Source organism: Stegodyphus dumicola, chromosome 9 (assembly GCF_044657685.1).
Source record: "Stegodyphus dumicola isolate Sdum_Otavi_A_Nest chromosome 9, ASM4465768v1".
Lineage (NCBI taxonomy): Eukaryota > Metazoa > Arthropoda > Arachnida > Araneae > Eresidae > Stegodyphus > Stegodyphus dumicola.
In genome coordinates, this window is record NC_140776.1 from 73,992,352 (window position 1) to 74,013,355 (window position 21,004).

The 21,004-nt window shown below is 31.4% G+C and overlaps 1 protein-coding gene across 5 annotated transcripts in view; it reads left to right on the forward strand.

Moving 5' to 3' along the window:
- Nucleotides 1–21,004, forward strand: part of LOC118199942 (putative arginine--tRNA ligase, mitochondrial) — a 136,255-nt gene that overhangs the window by 24,095 nt on the left and 91,156 nt on the right. For all 5 annotated transcript variants that reach the window (XM_085823619.1, XM_035371834.2, XM_085823620.1 and 2 more), the window contains 2 exons: nucleotides 2,364–2,456; nucleotides 11,691–11,785. In XM_085823619.1, coding sequence (XP_085679745.1) covers nucleotides 2,364–2,456; nucleotides 11,691–11,785 — 188 coding nt within the window. The remainder of the gene's footprint in view (nucleotides 1–2,363; nucleotides 2,457–11,690; nucleotides 11,786–21,004) is intronic.

Consider the following 21,004-nt stretch of genomic DNA (forward strand, 5'->3'; position numbering starts at 1 on the left):
TCATTGCTTACAAGTGCTATGGTACTTACAATTGCTAAAAGTCAATGTTTGCTGAACATCTTGATCAAAGTAAGCTGTTTGACTCTCTTCATCCATTGTTGGGCAGCCAAGTCATGCATCTACTTCACAATGAGAAGTTGGATGTGGGCACACTCGGGCTGAAGCTCCATCCACTTCAAAGGTGGCAAACGTTTCACTAGCTGATGGTCCCATGTCTGCTTCAACTTTGACATTAAGGTCATCTTCTCACGACAGTTTCTTCTCTCACACTTTCAATAAGTTCATCATCATTTAGAATTTGAAACTCAGGGTCTGACAAATCACACACTATCTATTCTCCTGTATCCTCAGCATTAACTTGTGAACATTCAGGAATTCTCAAAAGAATGTTTCTTAATCTCTCAAATGGCGCATCTTCCTCAATCTTCTCCTGTTTCTTCCCTCTCCTTTTCTTCATCTCCTTTTTCTTTTTTCTCCCCTTACTTCTCTTCTTCAGTTGATATGCCTTTCAACTTGTTCCACACACATCTCACGTGACTTCTTTAACCAAGCTCCAAGCTTCCACCACCAATCTTTCAAATTAATTTTTTTTTGTGGTTAGCCTTCTTCATCTTAGCTCTCTACCAAAATTTCCTTAAAAGTTGCCTCCTGTAATGGCATTTGATAGTTTCGATAACAGCCTGGTCTATTGATTGCAACAGCCTTGTGACGTTAGGTGGTAGAAAGATTATTATAAACTGGCCTTTCCCTTTTTCCAACAATTCTCCAGTGGGGTGAGTTTTTGCATTATCAGCAATTGACAGCATTTTACTGCCTTCTTTTGAAGAAATTTTTGGTGCTTTTTCACTTCAGGGATGAAAATTTCGTCTTACAACTCATTAACAATGGTGCAGTCATCCAAGCCTTGGGTTGGTTTTCATGAAAGAGCTAAAACTTTTTTTACATTTTAAATGCTCTTGGGCTTTTCGACTTCTCTATCAACAGAAGGGCTATTTTATGGCTTCTCGTAGAGTTCCCATAGGTAAGCACCATAACGTGGTCTTTACTAACTTTATGTCTTGGAGTACTACACTCCCTTTTTTAGATGCTAAAGTGGTTTTTGGCAGAACTTTGCAAACAAGACTGGTTTCATCAGCATTGTGCGGAAACTCAGGATTATAGAAGTCTACAGTTTTAAATTTTTCAAAAAACTCTTCCGCAGTTTTGGAGTCTACTGATAACTTTTCGCCACTTAAATCTAATTCACGGACACCGTGCCTGCACTTAAAATTTCTTAGCCAGCTGTTACTTACTTTAAAGGATGAACAACCAAGCTTCTGAGCTAGGATCTAGCTTTTTCACAAAGAATCGGATCCGGAAATAGGTTTCCTATAAAATGTTGCTGAAAAATCACTTGAAAATGACATCATCTAAATTTTTGTTTGTTGCTGCCTTCATCGATTTTCTTGAAGAACTTCCATCTTCGTTTTCAAGCAGTAACACAAAGTTTAAAAGTGTAGGTTTGCTCTTTTTAATGTTTGAAATCATTGATTGTTCCAACACCATACATCTCAGCCAACTTTATTTGATTGCTGTATAATTTTTAGTTTATCCGCTAATGATAAACAACATGTTTTCTTTTAGAAGTTGTGGTGAACAACAAAATGAACTCACAAACAAAACAATGCACTAAAGTGAAAGAGTACTGTCATAGTACTGTAACAGGTCAACGACACACTGACTGACTAGTAATTAAAACGAAGAGTGACAGGTGGGCTGGGGCAGCCACCTGGTGATGGATGGCAGTACTATAGCCAATAATAGAACTGCACTATGAGACAGTAACTCATCATTCCAATAATGTTCGTGCCTGCACTAGCTTCGCAGAGGGAAGGACAATAGCCCATGTAGACAGAATCATTATATTTTGAATTGCAATACGTTTCTGTCTTAATTTTTTCTTTAAATTCTGAAAGCAATTCGAATAACCGGTGATTTGGTAGTCAGAGTTCGGATAATTGGAGTTGTACTGTAGTTCCAATACTTTATATACACTATATATAAATTTTTTTGTGTATTTTAGGAGTATATTTTTATTTTATGTTCTTATTATTTACTTCTAAAAATATTCCATACTATTTCTTCTTCCTTATACCATTTCGAATTACATGCTATTTTCATATTATCATAAGAAAATCTATTTACTTAATGTTTCAAGAAGTTTAAAGTCAAGTCATTCACTTTGGTAATATACATGGTGTAATTTATTCAAGTCTAAATCATAACATTTGAAAAAAATTATTTACATTTTACAAATAGTATTAAGCAGTTTTCATTTAAAAATGACCAGACACCAATTTTTTAATCTTCTTGTTTCTTCTCAGGGTCTTCCTACAGCTGAAGGCTTTATCGACATAACATTGTGTGAAGCTTCCTTGAATTTGTTGTTCACTGTAGATGAACATGTATTTTCAAAGGTAAATTATTGTTTATTCACTGCAATTTATTGAATTTTTTCTTCTTTTTTTGCTTAAGGAATGCATCTATTTAGCGTATTGAAAAAAAAAAAAAAATGACGATTTTTAACTTCGTTACATGCACTTTTATATTTGAACAGTTCCCATTAATTTTAATGCTTTGCAATGAGTGTGCAGAAGACAAACCGGGATAAAAACATACAAGGTTATTACGAATAATTCACTGGTCTTTAAAATGCTGTGTTTTATGTAGTAATACAAATAAAATAACGAGTGTCGCAATAAATAAAGTAAAAGTCTTTCAGATTTTAATTATAACACCATAAATATTTTGTATGCGCTTTTTATTATATCATGTATGCCTAAGTGGTACACCAGTTCTGCACACATATACTGTAACATTTCCATGCTGATAGTCATCAAACAAGTTGTAATGTGGTTCGAAAGCTTGCGCTCTAACATTTATTTAATATGTGTGGAAGGTACAAAGTTTTGTAAAGATGTTTTCTGGCATATGTGTTAAGCTGCTGCAGATCTGTGTAATATATTTAAACCGTATTCTATATTTTAAAAATGTCTGATATACATGTGCGAGTTTGCTTTGTTCATCTCGCAGATGTTCATATAGCTCATTTCACATAGCTCGCATATGTTCAGTTGGACTAAGAATGTATGCCCAGGATAAAAACTAGAGAAAAAATTAAAGAATCTCGAGATCTAAATATTTTGTATGTTTTAAATTGTAATGTTGTTTAAAATAAAGAAGAACATTACCCATTAACACTTCTCAAATGAAGAAAGAGAGTTTTATGTCTGCAGTCAAAATTCATAAATCTATATTTAAAATTTGTTTTAAAATTGTTTTAATTGTTCTGATTTAATAATGAAGTTTCAGTATTCGAGTAAAATTTAGTATTTATTCATAGTAATTTATGAATGTATTCTTCAAGATTATTAAAAATACTTATTTCACTGCTTATAGCATGGAAGACTTACACAGTAGTCCTATATTTAACTTAGTAAGTTAGTTTCTGTATACTTTATGTTGTTAAAAACTATGCATATTCACGACCTTATATAAAATCATTTATATAGTTTAAATATCATGCATGTAGTATTGCATTCATGTAATATTAAATACAGTGTAATTGTTGTACAGAAATGTCATTCAAGATTGACGGGGTTTTTTACTTCTTCAGAGGAAACAGATAGCACAAGAAGCACCATACTATGTCAGCTTTTCAAAGCATTTTATTTATTATTTCAAAGTATATTCAAAGTGCATGTCAAGACACCATTGCCATCATTGTGGCAGCTCCCTAATTCTTTTGGTGTAGTAAGAAGCTCGCATATGTTCAGTTGGACTAAGAATGTATGCCCAGGATAAAAACTAGAGAAAAAATTAAAGAATCTCGAGATCTAAATATTTTGTATGTTTTAAATTGTAATGTTGTTTAAAATAAAGAAGAACATTACCCATTAACACTTCTCAAATGAAGAAAGAGAGTTTTATGTCTGCAGTCAAAATTCATAAATCTATATTTAAAATTTGTTTTAAAATTGTTTTAATTGTTCTGATTTAATAATGAAGTTTCAGTATTCGAGTAAAATTTAGTATTTATTCATAGTAATTTATGAATGTATTCATCAAGATTATTAAAAATACTTATTTCACTGCTTATAGCATGGAAGACTTACACAGTAGTCCTATATTTAACTTAGTAAGTTAGTTTCTGTATACTTTATGTTGTTAAAAACTATGCATATTCACGACCTTATATAAAATCATTTATATAGTTTAAATATCATGCATGTAGTATTGCATTCATGTAATATTAAATACAGTGTAATTGTTGTACAGAAATGTCATTCAAGATTGACGGGGTTTTTTACTTCTTCAGAGGAAACAGATAGCACAAGAAGCACCATACTATGTCAGCTTTTCAAAGCATTTTATTTATTATTTCAAAGTATATTCAAAGTGCATGTCAAGACACCATTGCCATCATTGTGGCAGCTCCCTAATTCTTTTGGTGTAGTAAGAAGCTCGCATATGTTCAGTTGGACTAAGAATGTATGCCCAGGATAAAAACTAGAGAAAAAATTAAAGAATCTCGAGATCTAAATATTTTGTATGTTTTAAATTATAATGTTGTTTAAAATAAAGAAGAACATTACCCATTAACACTTCTCAAATGAAGAAAGAGAGTTTTATGTCTGCAGTCAAAATTCATAAATCTATATTTAAAATTTGTTTTAAAATTGTTTTAATTGTTCTGATTTAATAATGAAGTTTCAGTATTCGAGTAAAATTTAGTATTTATTCATAGTAATTTATGAATGTATTCTTCAAGATTATTAAAAATACTTATTTCACTGCTTATAGCATGGAAGACTTACACAGTAGTCCTATATTTAACTTAGTAAGTTAGTTTCTGTATACTTTATGTTGTTAAAAACTATGCATATTCACGACCTTATATAAAATCATTTATATAGTTTAAATATCATGCATGTAGTATTGCATTCATGTAATATTAAATACAGTGTAATTGTTGTACAGAAATGTCATTCAAGATTGACGGGGTTTTTTACTTCTTCAGAGGAAACAGATAGCACAAGAAGCACCATACTATGTCAGCTTTTCAAAGCATTTTATTTATTATTTCAAAGTATATTCAAAGTGCATGTCAAGACACCATTGCCATCATTGTGGCAGCTCCCTAATTCTTTTGGTGTAGTAAGAACTTGGTTGTTGTCATAGCCAATGGAGGACATCGTTCCGCAGTGCTTCATCTGTCATGAATTTCTTCCTTTCCAGATCGCCTTTAAGGGGTGCAAACAAATGATAATCACTGGGTGTTAAATCTGGAGTGTAGGGGGGTTGATGCAGAACTTTCCAGCACATTTCAGCCAGAGTTGTTGTTGTCACATTGGCGGTTATCATGGAGGGAATTATCGTGGAAAAGAATGACATTTTCAGACAACATCCCAGGTCTTTTCTTGCAAATGGACTTTCGTACAGCACCACTCAACAATGTGGAGTAATACTGGGCATTAATTGTGCTCCCTTCTTCCAGAAAATTCCCATGGATAATCCCAGAAGACACTTGTCATGATCTTTCCAGTGGATGGCTGCGTTTTGCTTTTCTTAGGCGGCATCACCTTTGGCTCGAAACCGATTCAGAAGCTGTTCACAGACTGTCATGCATGACCACTTCTGATCAAATGTCAGCTGGCGGAGGACCCACCTTGCACAGATTTTGTGGAAGTGGTTGTGTCCCAGTCAACCTAGAATGGCCGTAAGCAGTATTGTATCTTTTATAGTATATATGAGGAGAAAATGACAAAGAATAGACTGAGAGACTATTATTAAAGTAATTCCATAGTTCAGAGAGGTGTTTGATGTGATAATAGCAAAGTTTTTTAATATTCTAGTCTGCTAAGAGCTGTTATATTCCAGTATGCTATGAGCATTATTTCTTAGTATGTATGACCTGTATACTAAGACTGTGATCTGTATTTCCTAAGAGGAACCAAGTGGCTGCATGATGCATGTAATGAATTAATACCAAATAGCTAAGGCTGTGCTGAATGGTTATAGTGCATAATGCCGAATAAAGGGCTTGATAACTTGAAACAAGAAACTGAAAAGGAAATCCACAGTAAAATGGTTGCAGTAACAGCCTAATGATCTCATTGTTACTTACACTAAATTTGTTACTACTAAATGTATGTATTCCATAAATACAGGGTTTGTGAAAAAAAAAAAAAAAAAAAAAAAAAAAAAAGCCTGCAGTGAACTCTGCATAAATTGCTAAGGGAAGAATAGCAGTTTTAAAGAATGCAGATGCAAGATGAAAGCTCTTATAATTCATAATGAGCAAAAACTTTCTGTTTATTACCTTAATTTGCTATATGAACATTCTTTTTATAATCTTAGTGTGCTGTAAATGTAATGTTAAGTATTCATTATAAATTAGAGTACACTCATTTCCAAATTTATCTTTCTTTATATACCCAAAATTAATAATATTCCATGAAATATCCAGTTAATTTAATCATTTCTTTTTTTTTGCATGGAATGTGTGAAAGATGGCCTAATTAGCGTTATCCAATCAAAAGCGATTAAACACTTTCTGAAATGCAAATCAAGGCATTCATCATCTGATGGTGAATCAGGTGCTCTATGCAAAGTAAATATCTGAATTTCAAGAATACAGCATATGATTTCAGTGTGTAAGAATTCAAATTTACTATGGCTCTGAAGTATCTTCTGGAAGAATCTATGAAGTACTGAATTATCACCCATTTAAAAGCAGCACAGATAATCATGGGAGCAGTGAAATGTGTAAATATTTCAAGACGGTCTGTATGCTAGGGAAACAATTTCAGAACTCTGAAACTGTTGTAAGGATGCCTGGATAAGGTCATAAACAAATAGCAGCTGCTTCTCAAGATTGATATCTAGCAATAACTGCCCATCATAACAACAAGTCTGCTCTTTGGCAGTTCAATTTAGAACTTATGGTAACCACTGAAACTGTTGTATCATGGCAAACTGTAAAAAAGGCCTTAATACCAGAAAGCCAAGGTATGCATTTCACTGTCACAACAAAAAAGGAATTGCTGTAATTGGTGAAAAGAACATCAGAACTGGATCAGTGAGCACTAGTGGTCTCATTTCCTCTTTGCTGATGAGTCAAGGTTTAGCTTAACATCTCAAAATGTATTTACATGTGGAGGGAATCAAGAACACAAAATCTTCCTTCAAATATTATGGAACATAAGCATTTTGGTAATGTGGGTGTGACAATATAGGAAGGAATAATGATCGGTAGATGTGACAATATAGGAAGGAATAATCATCGGTAGATTGCTACATGTTTTCAATAACAGTCAGAGAATTTGAAGACAAGATCTTAGAACCTTATGTAAGGAATTGCTGTAATTGGTGAAAAGAACATCAGAACTTTATGTAAGACTTTTTGGAGATGCATCTAGATCTGACTTTTTATTTATGAATGATAATGGTTCACATCAAGCAAATCTCATTGATTAATTCCTGAAAGAGAAGACATTGAGTAAATAATGTGGCAAGCAAAACTTTCTCATCTTAATCCAGTAGAGAACTTATAAGACTACTTTGAAAAAGCAGTTGTACAGAGACATCCTTCTCCTAAAGATGTATATGTCTTAAAGACTGTATTGCTGAAAGAGCAGAAATTAATTTTTCAAACTGTGGTTAAAAATATTATTGAGAGCATGAAAACATTGTGATATGTATGTAACATCAGGAGAAATCACATTCCATATTAAATTCATAAGCCTTAATTTTTTTCCCTGAACTTTCCTTATAACATATTATGGTACTTATTATGGTATATATGAGGACCGGGTCAGAAATGTATGTAAGTATGTATTCAATGTATGCATGCATATATGTATGTATATATGTATCTGTGTGTGTACACACATATATATGGATACATACATGCACTTCTGAATCCAGTCCTGATAACAGAAGAGTACCCATACTAGTACCATTTTTATCGTTTCATGCTATTGTTTTATTTTACATGCAGTGCTGTTAATTTTTTCCCTTGTGTTCAGTCATTATGATGTTATGTATCATTCCATACAAATTCATAAAATTATATTACACAATTTCTGAGAAATCCATGATTGCAGACATGTAAAGATAATTTGACATCAATGTACTTTGCTTAAAATAGGAATGGCCAGTCTTAGGTGGGCCAAAAAAACTAAACATATTTTTTCAATCCCTTATATAGTGATACGGAATATATTTAACAGTTTACTGAATAAAATAATTTGTTGTATACATTTGGCAATATGAACACTTTAAAATTACATTGCATTTACTTGCAGTTAAATCAGTTACAGAAATTACTTACAGAATGCATCAAGCAGTTTTTCCTATTTGAATCAATTGTTTAGATCATCGTTTGCTTTTAAGCATTTTCATGGATGCCTCAGTGCTTTTTGAAAATGGTAGATATAACTCTGAGCAAATTTTATTAGTTCTTGAAAATGCTCACATAGGAACCAGTGATAGAAGTTAATTATATTAGACGCATCTCACAATAATGGAAGTTCATTAAATTTTATTTTATATAAAAAATTGATTTTGGAGATCACTAAGTCTCTGAGCACTATGAGCATCTTTATCTGGTCATGAAATTTTTCGCTACTTGGTATATATTAGCTTATAATTTAAGATAGGTTGTTTTCTTACTTTCTTTTATAATGTAAATGTCATCTTAATAAATGTAGGATTATGCAAACAGAGACTAAAATAAGTAAATACACAAATTTAGCTAACAAGGCCGTTTAAATACAGATCTTCCTGAAAGATACAAAAACTCATGCTGCTGAGATGGTTAAAGGGTTTTATCAAGTTTTTTTATTGAGTAAGTGAAAAAAGATTTAGTAATGCAAGCATGTAATCTTTTTCTTCAGAAAAATTGCTAAAACAACACTCTTGCAATAATCTAGGTTTATCAGTTGTAACGTCTGAACACCCATGTTGGGTGAAAGAAAAGAACTGTTGCCTTTTAAATATTTATTTTAAAAACTTAATAAAAAAATTCTAGATTAGTAATAAATAACATAATTAACCATTACAGCCAATATTCACACAATGGCCGCTGGATGCAGCCACAACACAGGATTGCATCTTCTTCCAAGTCTTTCACTACATAAAAAGCTCTCACAAAAAGATCCTCTCTTTCGTTTTATTCTGCACATTGTCGGAAAAATGCCTGGAATGGGGTAATTACTGTCCCTAATGTCTGGAAACCGAACCAGGGGATTTCTGCTACACCTTTCCTCAAAGTTCTCTGTCAGTTAGTCTCTGAACAAAACAGGAAGTTCTTCTCATTAAGCACCTGTGTGTCTGAGGTGTGCATATATCGTCACACAGTATATTCTGTAAATTTCCTGCTATCTTCAATAGATTCAGCATGTTTTTATATTAGTAAAAATTAACTCTTCATTTTTTTTATCTGGGAGACGAACATTTTAATTTCATTTTGAATGTATCAATTTCGTTTACTAAGTAGTTGGGAATAATTTGTTTTTGCCTTGTAATTTAATTTCAATAAAATTTCCTGTTATGTGAACTAAGAATGCTAAATAAAACGTCCATTTCTCGCCGCATAACAGGTTCTTTCCCAAAATAACAAATTTGTTGCTTCGGTTTGCAAAATCTGCTGAGAACTTAACCTGTAGAAAGCCACCACATTTTAAGTGAAGGATGAGGTCTCCATATATCATAAAAAAGAACAGTTCATAATTTCTGAATCTCCTGCTTAACCCTGTTGTTCTAATTTTATTGGCTTATTTTATAACTGGTGTCAAAACATGCATCAGATTTAAGAGTTTCATCATACTTAAATTTTTACAGTGCCTTTTTCAACAGAGAATATCCTAAAAACCTTTTAGTAAAATTTCAGTATCCTTGACTTAACCTTTTATTTGGCAAATGATAAAAACACATGTCGCTTCTCAGCAATTATGCCGAGTAAAGGGTTAAAAGGATTCTGTACAGATATTATAAAGCCATAAATAATGAAAAGCACAAAGTGATATAGTCTGACAGGTTATATGGAATCATTCATAAGAAACTGACCATATTACTTACAAATATGTGAAAATCATGAAGCTGATATTGATAACGAAGTAGTTGTTAAAATGATTAAAATAATGTCATAATTATGAAAAAAGTAAAATATTTGTTGCAGCTGTTAACCTATTACAGTTGCATTGGATATGATTCAAAAGCTAACTTTCTATTTTGTTAGTGAAATTTGTTTAATACTAATAGTTGATAATAATTTTGGGAAAACTTTTGAAAAGTAGTTTAAAGATAGTTTCATTCAGGCAATAATTGAACATTACATGCTAGTTTATATGCTTCTTCCAAAGTATATGCCATCTACATTATCAAGCAGTCTGAAGAAAATGCTAAGACATAAATCCATACTTTTTGTCTTATATCATAGTTTTTGGCACAAAATTAGCTCTTTTTCCTGATAATAATTTTCCAGTGAGGTCTTACAAAATGTTTGAGCCTTCCACTGGATTATTATATGAAGAAAATACAAATTGGTAACTCACATCTGCAAAATGATAACATTGCCTGCAAACAGTGCTAGGTTCGAAAGATCTTAAGCTTTTTAATTATTCACAGTAAATTAATAATTGAGCTTTCTAACAGTAATGAAGTTGGTTTTCTGCTATAAATGTCTTTGTGGAAGATGTCATAATGGCAGAACTTGTTTTGTTAAAATATACATTTCCCCATACTGCTTACTATACTACTGTACTCATACTGTTTACTATACTACAATAATTTTTTAGTTAATTTCTGAGTTTTTGCCAGTTATTGTCTCTTATGGCAAAAACTATAGTGCGTTACTTTAGAAAAGGCACTTTAAGGCCTCCCACCTATACCATGCCTGATAACCTGTTGTGTAATAAAGGTCATTTCATGTAATTTTTTCCTTTATGAGCTGATGACAACACACATTATGATTATAAATAAAGGAGAGTAACTATGACCTCAAAGTGTCAATTTTAATGTAGCAGTTATTCTGCCATATCTGTTTGAACCATTTTAGAACAAGCTTGCTAACCTTGACTGCTCTAAATATTGTGGTAATGGTATAATGGATGATGAGATTCCTCCCCCCCCCAAAAAAAAAGTATGGCAGCATTTTATGTTTCTATTAAAATTTCCTGATTTTCAATGCAGTTCACTGACTTGTGAAGTCCTTTTTCTTCTTTCAATTCATTCTGAATGTTTTCGTAATGCACTTAAAGTACAGTAATGTGAATAAGGAAGAAGGCAAATAAATGTAAAATCTTGTATAGGTTTGCTAAACATTTATTTAATTGTCATATAAACTTCATATCAAATATATTACTGACGTGAATTAACTTAGTGAGTTACTCTGCATAGTAATCTTATAAACTGCTTAAGATTCTGAATGATTGTGTAACTTCAGATTATTTCTCTTTTATGTTCTTTCACTAATATTTTTTAGGATTGAATATGAAAATGACAAAAATTGTAACTTCATCAAATTTTTTGTAATTAAAAGAATGCTGTGTTATATACTTCGTACTGATATTTAAAAAAATATGTGTACTGTTAGCAACTTTGTATTAATAAATTATGACAGTCTGTTTTAAATTTATATTATTTAGATTGTTTTGATGGACATATGTACAAATGATGACTTGGCTAAGACTAGTTGTTTGTTTGAAAATATTTCTCCAAAACGAATACTTGTAGACTGCTGGTAAGCATAACTTTTATTCAGTTTTATTAAACTTATGCTCTCAGATTTTTAGAATTGTTTAATAAATTGCATTTCAGAATGTTTAAATGTAGTATGTTTTACTGAAAAATGAGAAAAAATAGGTTAAAATTATTTTAGAAAGAGGAAAACATATTGTTTCTAGCTACTGGTTCATTCATATCTCTGTGAATGAGCACTCTAATTAATAGGAAGAAATTAACCATTTATTATAAAAATTAATTACAAACAGCACAATAAATAACCCAAAATAATTTAAGCAGAACATGGATGTTAAAGAGTTCTCCTTAGTGTATGAGAAATATCAGCAGTTGCTAAAATCACTTGCACAGTTTACCTAATGCTAAATCTCGTTGTTGAATCGCAATAACAAGTCTGAGCTTCATTTATATTGTAATACTGACATAGGTCAGGTGTAGCGTAAGCTTTTAGAAATTTTGTCAGTCACCAGAGCTCACGGGAATGTCTTCCATTTCACTATTTTAGAGTTTGAATGTTGCCACACTCATAATAACAATATCAACAATTCCATATAAGAAACAAATACTAATATAAAAAAAAGTAGCCACAAATACAAAATAAATAAATAAGAAAATGTATGCACAGTTTTACAGCAGTGCAATAAAAAGATTTAAATATTTGCAGATATATACAACAATATTAATATCTTTTCAGAGGTTGAAAGTTGAGAAACTGTGTAAATCATGATATTTCTTTTTGAATAAATCTTTTGTATTCAGAATTTATGAAACTGCAAATGTTTGCAGTATATAATTACAGTATTTATATTTCAACTTTCTAATTATTCTTCATTATCAGGTAATGATTTTATATTTCTTCGTGCTAAATAAATAAAGCCATATTATCATATAGCTTACTTTTAATTTTCTGTAAATTCACATCTTATTTACCTCATTTTTTCCAAACCAAATGGTTATTATATCTATTTTGAAACAAGTGAAACATACTAAAATAATATTTTGATATTTAGTATCACTTATTATGCACGGTATTCATTGTAAAATTTCTATATCTGCTGTTGAATGATTTCTCAGGATCAATGATATTTTTGTGTAATTTTCTACAAATGCTGTAATTTTGACGAATGCTTACTGTAATTCAAGATTCGTACCCTCCTTAAAAAGTGATTTTGGCTAAACTTTGATACTGGTCCTTAATTTTGCTCATTTGTCATTTCTGTCTCTTTTCTATAACTTCCAATCTTAGTGTGAATTAACATTTTGAGGGAATATAGAAATCAAACTATGAAGCTGGTAGCAGAACCATGGCAAACTGGTATTGTAAACAACAAGAAACAATGAGCCATCCCAGAATGAAAACTTTTGGGTGTATGATTGGTTATTCATCTAGTTTTCAGTACAAGTACAGTACAAAGTCTGAAATTCAGATATCCAGTATCCTGACCTCTGAACTACCTGTTTTTTTTTTACAAAGTCTAGAGATGGAGAATGCAGCACCTTTAAATTAACAGGGGAAAAAAAAAAAAAAAAAAAAAAAAAAAAAAAAAAAAAAAAAAAAGGAGAGAAGAAAATGCGCTATTTTTTCCGTTTCCAACTAACTGAGATTTCCTGTCTGTCAATTTCAAATGCTTAATTGTAGAATCTCAAAGTGGCTAATGAAAATACACTGATTAGTGTTAGTTGCAACAATGCTGATGGCTCTTGAGTGGTTATGGAAAGGGATTAACATTTTTCTATCTGATCTAAACCATAAGTAAAACTCCAAGACATATTTTTGGAGTACAATGTTGCTGTGACGTCATGATATTGGTCATATTTGTTTACTTTTGTTGGTATAGCAGCAGGAAAGATAGAAAGAATTAGATCTGATGAACTTAACTAGCAAATTGTACTCATCTTAACTTTCTAGCTTATTTTTCCAGCAAACTATCGTTATTGTAGTTACTTTATCAAAATTAAAGTAATAAGTAAAAATTTTCCAATAGTTCAATGGCAAAAATTCTAGTTTTACTTTTTTACATTATCATCTTTATTAAAAATTATCAAGTTGTTACAATAAAATTTCTCATTGGTTAGCACATTGTTGGCCATCCAAAATGCAGTATGGAAAAAAGCAAGAAATATGAAAGCCAAATTATTTCTGTTTCATCTGTGCTATAAATAAATATGTTTTATATCTTTCAGTAGTATTTCGTATTGCAACATAACCCAACTTTTGTGTCTTTTAATTTTGCTTTTATTACATTTCCAAGTAGCACTTTAGTATCTGCATTAACATGAAATTGCTGTTATACATAGTGGTTGTGCACTACAAATGATTTCTGTATGTATGCTGCAATAACAGAAAAATTCATTTGACATAAATTTCCTAAAAAAGAATGTCAGTAAAACGCTAAAAGCATGCAAGTACTGTTGACAGCAATTGTCAGAGCAGAAATGGACAGTATTCCTAGCCCCCCCCCCCCCGAAATTCCTAAAAAGAACGTAAGTAAAGTGCTAAAAGCATGCAAGTACTGTTGACAGCAATTGTCAGAGCAGAAATGGACAGTATTCCTAGCCCCCCCACAAAAAAATGAGTCAACATAGGGTGATTGATTATTTCCTTTTGGTTATGATGAAATGCACATGTTCTTGGCTAATTATGACTCTGAGGAGTACAGAAATTAGTTATGACCATTTTCTTGTATTCACAGTTGTCAAGTGTGGAAATGTCATTTGCGGAACTGTGAAACTACCTCAATGACAAACCACTGCACCAATCGTAGTGAGTTCTATATTCTCTGAAGAGATAAGTTTGTTTATTGCAGGATAAGCAGAATGATTGTACCATCTTTGTTGCCATATGTTTAATTCTGTTGCTACAAAATAGATATGCAAATTAAAAAAATGACCCCACACATCAGCTTATGATTGTAAAATGTATCGTCATCACCCCCCTGCTCTTGTATGTTTCACCTCATTTGAGCAAACAATGCAAGCTATCTTAGATGCAGTGTAAACCAGTTTGATTGCTTTAGAGGATTTTGAAGTCCAAGGCAGTATGTGGTGAAGCAAACACACAAGCTGCAGATGAAATTCATTCCTGGTGAAGTGTGCTCTCTAATACTAGTGAAGTAAAAGCTAAAATCTTCTGTTTGAAAATTAATTTCTATCTTGTTTATTTGTTAAAATTTTTATTCTGCTGTATGCATTACATGAAAGTTTTTGATTTTACAAATTTATTACATAATTATTCGCTTTCGGAATTACTATTATTTTTATATTTCTAATTTAATTTCTATTTTAAATTATGCTTTAATTTTAAATGACCTCCTGTACTCTATATTTCCATAACTGGGATTTCAGCACTTCTCAGTTGTTCTAGGTTGTTATTAAAAGGGAAGGTTTTTGGGATAATTTAGTGCTTCCGAAGATGTTTTCCAGCTTGCTCATTCCATGAAAGAAGTTTGTGAAATTATCATGGGGGTTGTTAACTGCTTTGGAATGGAATTTAAGTTTTAAGAGTAAATTTGGTACTGTTTCTCTTGGAAGATGTTATTTTGTGTTTGTCAGGAGGCAGATTTCCAGAATTATCTGTTTTGTGACCAGCAATAAATATCACAATCAAGCAATGCTAAATATTCCAAAAGTGCAAATCCAAATATTCCAAAAGCACATTGCAATTGATTACAGTTATGTTTTGTGTTACAAAACAAAAATACTATTCATAGAAAGAAAATTCACATTACCTTGTCTGCTACAGTTAAAAGTCTTTAATCCGGACTCGTCGGGACTTCGGCGATTCCGGATTATTGGTTTTTCTGGATTATAGATCATCAGTTTAAATCTGGTAAGATGGCATGCAGAAATTACAAAATTAAAAATATGAAACTGTAATTTATGAAATAAAGAACAATTATGATCTAAAGGGTATCAAAATTTACAAAAAGAAAAAGCTTGATATTTATTTGTTTACTTTATTAAACATTTCTTTCAATGTAAGTTGGTTAGATTGCTTTGTTTTACGTGATAATACTTTCTCTTTAATTCTATTAAACAGACATAATTTCTTGGTTAGTTACAAAGTTCCGCTGTTCAAGTCCTATAATTGCTGTGTTGAGAATACCGACTAATTTGTCAATCGAAATTTTTTCGTTTTCAATAATCTCTGTGTCACTTTCTTCACTATCGGAAGCGAATTATAATGACGAGGAATTTGATTTAAATCGTATCAAAGACGGAGTACATCGAGATGAAATACTACATTTAGTAAGGAATTATAGGCCAAATAAAATAAAAACATCTGCCCTGAAGAATAAGGATAGTGCTGACAGATCAACTTCCAATTCATTGCGCGCCATGCTGTTCCCCCCCCCCCTCCCGCCGCAGAGCAGCATGAAATTGATAAACAGATTTCGGAATGGTTAGAGAAACAAAGGATATGCCTTTATCCATTTTCTGCAGCAATTCCATTTTTTGTTTGATGGACATCATAACATACTTTCGCTTTGTAGATCCTTTGGGATCCAGCATTGGAAATTCTATTTGACATAATCGAAAGTTCAAGCATACTTTTATAAAATTGCTGTAACAGTCTGCAAAAAATAATAAACTGGATCCAATTCGAAGATTAAGGAACAACGCAATCTGCAACATTAACTGAAATAGATTATTAGATAATTTTAGCTTATACCGTCCGTTATACATTAAACACGCATGCGTAAACGTATTATGTGCATGCATAAACGCATTATGCATTTACGCATGCGCAGAAAGTTTGTAGCTTTGAGGTCCGGATTATAGATCATTTCGGCTTATGAATGTCCGGATTAAAGACTTTTGACTGTATTATGTTTACAAAAAGATGCTTTGTTATAGCTAATCTTATACTAGAAAAGGTAAAGAGGAAAATATATATATATATATATATATATATATAGCTGGGATGCACTCATTTGATCAGTGTTTATGTGTGTACAGTTTATGTAATACAGAGTGTTAAGTATTGCCATTCTGTTTTTATATATTTATTTACATATTTTATATATTTATAATTTTTATTTCTATTTGAGATGTAAACTGATGATGATATCTGGGTTTGCTCCAGATATCTTCACCAGTGAAAATTGTTACTGGAGTTGTAAAAAAGGGTAATTTGGTCATTCAGAAACTTTATATGAACTGTTGACACACAAAAATACTAACTGTGTATCTAAAAATACTGGAAAATATCAACATGTTTAATTTAATTATTCTTTGTTTTGAAGCTGATGATGGCAATGATTTGTAAAGAAATTTAAAATGGAATCCTAAGTTCTAAGATTTTTATTTAGGGAAACCAATAACATGTTACTTTTATAAATTTAAAATTGTGAATTTTAATTTTACATTAATAGGATATTATAAGCCTCATTATTATAACTTAATTTTATGATTTTCACGTAATCAACCGTTTTGATGTTAATTTTAAGATATTATGAAATTAATGATTTTAATGTATGAGTTGCCTACTTTAGTTATTGTTTACTTTAGTTATCATTGTTTCCTCTAGTTATTATTTATTCTTTATTTTAGTTATTATTTATTATTACCTTAGTTATTATTTATTGTTAACTTGTAGAGTTCCTCACTCCTTTTGCCTAAGATGAACATTGAGGAACATAATGAATTGTGTAGTGACTTATTGCTGAGTTCAAATAACTAAAGATGTAGACTCAAGAAGGGTTAAACTACCCTTTATTTCACTACAAATAATATTAACAGTCACCTCTTTCTTGGGCTTGCAACAAAGCTTCTACTCGGGCTTGAACTCAGAATAAGAAAAAGGAAACTAAACTAATTAAAGGAGACTTAGCTGAAGCTAAATGCTAGTATCTAACGTAGTTGGCCTTCTAATTTAAAATAGCTGGCGAATATCAAAAGGCACATAATAATACACCCGAGCATAATAGTTTAGCCCGAAGGCAAACACGCACCACTAAGGATTCCTAGCTGTCTCTCGTAAAGAACGTTGAACCTTCCTTAAATACTTCTTTTAACTCGTTTGCATTTAGCGTGATTTTAAATGCTCATTCTGGTAAGAAGTTGTAATTGGAAACAAGAATTGACAGGAAAGGAACTTTGAAATTAAAATAACTATTATAGAATTAAAATATACCTTATAAACTTAATTATTATTTTCAGCATTAGCAGAGACAATAGCCTGTTGGTTAATATGAAGTTGGAGTAAATATTAAATTAAAGTTGGATTTATCCTCTACTTTTTACTTCCTTGTATGAAGTAAAAAGGAAGTATTGTAATCTTGAAAAGTTTCAGGCAGCATATTTCAACAAAAATATTCGTTTTAACCACTATCGAATGCAATTTAACGATATTTTTGTGTGACATCTATACGTAAAGACAGAATAAAACACTATTTTCCTCCAAAAAAATTATAAAACTGCTTTAAAATGAATTCTGAAGAGAATTTCGTGACGTCTGTATGAACGTATGTATGTACGTACGTATCTCGCATAACTCAGAAATGAGTAGCCTCAGGATGTTGAAATTTTGTATGTAGGACTGCTATAACATGTAGATTTGCACCTAGTATTTTGATTGCAATTGGCCCCACCAAATGTATATAAATATATATATTCACTTTGTTACCTGGCTCAGTGATCTCAGTTTCTTTACTCTTATATGTTTGTAAATTGTACATTTTTTGCTTTAAAAATGATTTAATTATGTTGTTCTTATCTTCTGGTTAAGGTTTTTATACCTTTAGTAAATCTGTATGCAATATTTTTAGAATTATCAGCAATTTTAAAGTTGTTTAAGTGCCGTTAAGCCTAATAATTTTTTTGATGGCGGCCATTGCTTGTTTACATTTGAAACAGCAGGATAGTGGATTTGTTGCTAATCTAGAGAAACTTAGCTTCGCAACAACAAAGATAACGCCTTCATTTATTATTGCGAATTAAATCACGCTTGATCCTTTCTGGAATTTTTTCCAGGAAATAAGTGTTTAAGATTTACTTCGTAATTTTTAATATAGATATTTTGAGTTTTTATGTATTTTTGCCTTGTCGCAAAGTGAGAACTGAATTAATTGAATGAGAAATACTAAATCGTCTGTGAAAAACTGTTTCTTTTTTGTTTTATGTGCTTAATTTCTTTTATGCATCATTCTAGATATATTAGAGTATTTGAATAGAACATGTGGCAACGATTAGATAATTCTTCAAATGAAATAAATTTTGTGCATTCTGAGTTATAACGCTTTTAAGTAAACCCAGCGCCAGAGTGTCGCTATGGTAAACAAATATAGTGAATTTTAAAGAGGGCATTTATTCTGTTGTGGTTTATGCGGTATCGACAAAGTAGATTTAATTCAATCCAATAAGTTTAAATGAAATGAAGAAAAAAAAAAAAAAAAAAACGTATAATTTAATATTCCATACAAGGAAGTCATGGGGTGTACACATCAGATTTTTTAATTCTCCATTCCCATGCAATACATATTGAGTTTCATGAATTCACTTATTTAATTTATTAGAGATTCGGTGCTTATTCATCATTAACAATCGAAGAAAGTAAGACCAGTAGGTTCATATACAATATTTAATAGCTTGTCGTACACATTAATTGAAATTAATTCATAATTTTCCTAAAATGTCATTTGTCTTTATATGACTTATATTACTCAGATCAATAAAAATCAAAAGCATGTAAATAAACTAACAATAAGTGTAATAGTTTTTGATCTAGAGGGAAAAAATAGCAAACCAAGCAGTAGGAGTACCTGTTTTATTTTTACTCTCTGCTATATTAGTAACTTCTGAATCCTTTCTATATGTTATTCAGTTACTGGGTTACAAACATAATCCTCTCCATGGTAAGATGCTTTAATGAATAAATGATAGTGGAAGTGAGGAAAGCTAATATCACTATTTAAATAATTTTCATTTAATTTTTTACTCTGACTGTTAACCTTTGCATCAGATTTGGTTATGCATTACTTTTTTAATCATTTTTGTATTTAATTCCAATTCTCTGTGCATATCACTTTACAATTGCATATTTCTATTTTTTTAAATGTTATTAAAAAACAAATGTTTGCAATCCACTTGTTATATTAGTCTATAGTTTCTGTAATTTGCTTCTGTATCAAAGAAATAATTAAATGAAATTAATGAACACATCCTAGCTATCTCTTTCAAGACATTGATTTCATTCGTATGTTTTCTTGTTTTGGAGCACAAGCATCAAATCTTAATTCTCCAGCATTACTATCATTATCATTTTGCAGTTATTATAGTTATCTTTTTTTCCTCAGAATTGCCATACATTATTTGCAAGGCAATGATGCAACATTGGGTTAGTTTTGAAAACCCCTTCTTTAAAAAAAAAGAAAAAAAAAATCATTATGAATTTGTTTATATGTTCTATTTAAATTAAGAGAAAGGGCACAATAGTCATCTGATTATAATTGCATAGTGTTTTTTACTGTTACAGCATTATATTGTATTATTATTGCAATGTAAAATCAGTTATGCAATTAATATTAAACTTTTACACTGATAGCCAAAATATTAAGACCATCTCCATATTTTTCAATGGACTCCTCAGGATGATGTGGAGGGTGTATGATTAAGTTGTTGTTGTCTTGTCCATATTACATGGAACAACAGTTGCCAGAATCTACTCCAAAGAGAGGTTGGACTTCTGTTTTACACCCCCAATTTTGAGGGATAGCACTCTGGAGGTTTCCCACCTCTCTCCCCTTCCACCAATCCACACAAGAGAACTTTCGACGTACCACATATTTAGAGTGCCACCATGTTGCACCGACACTATACATTTATAAACATCCATGTTTTCTCCGGGATTCGAACTCGACCCTTCGGTACCGTAGTAGGCTTCCCTAAACACTATACCATCTGGGCGACATGATTAAGTGAGAATACTATTTAACTGCTGGTGGAGAAGTTAAGAAATCATTCTTGCACTTACTTTTGCGAGTGATGGGATAGGTTGCTGATCTAAGTGAATTTTAAAGAGGGCAGATTATGATGGTCCGAAGTCTCGGATGAGTATCTCCAAAACTGCATGACGTGTAGGTTGTTCACAATCTGCCATTGTTAGTTTATGCAAAGTGGATAGATGATGGTAAAACCAGTAATTAACACCTAGGTATTGGACATCCATGCATCATCAAAGAAAAAGTATGTGCGAGACTCTTCTGCATATTAACAGCAA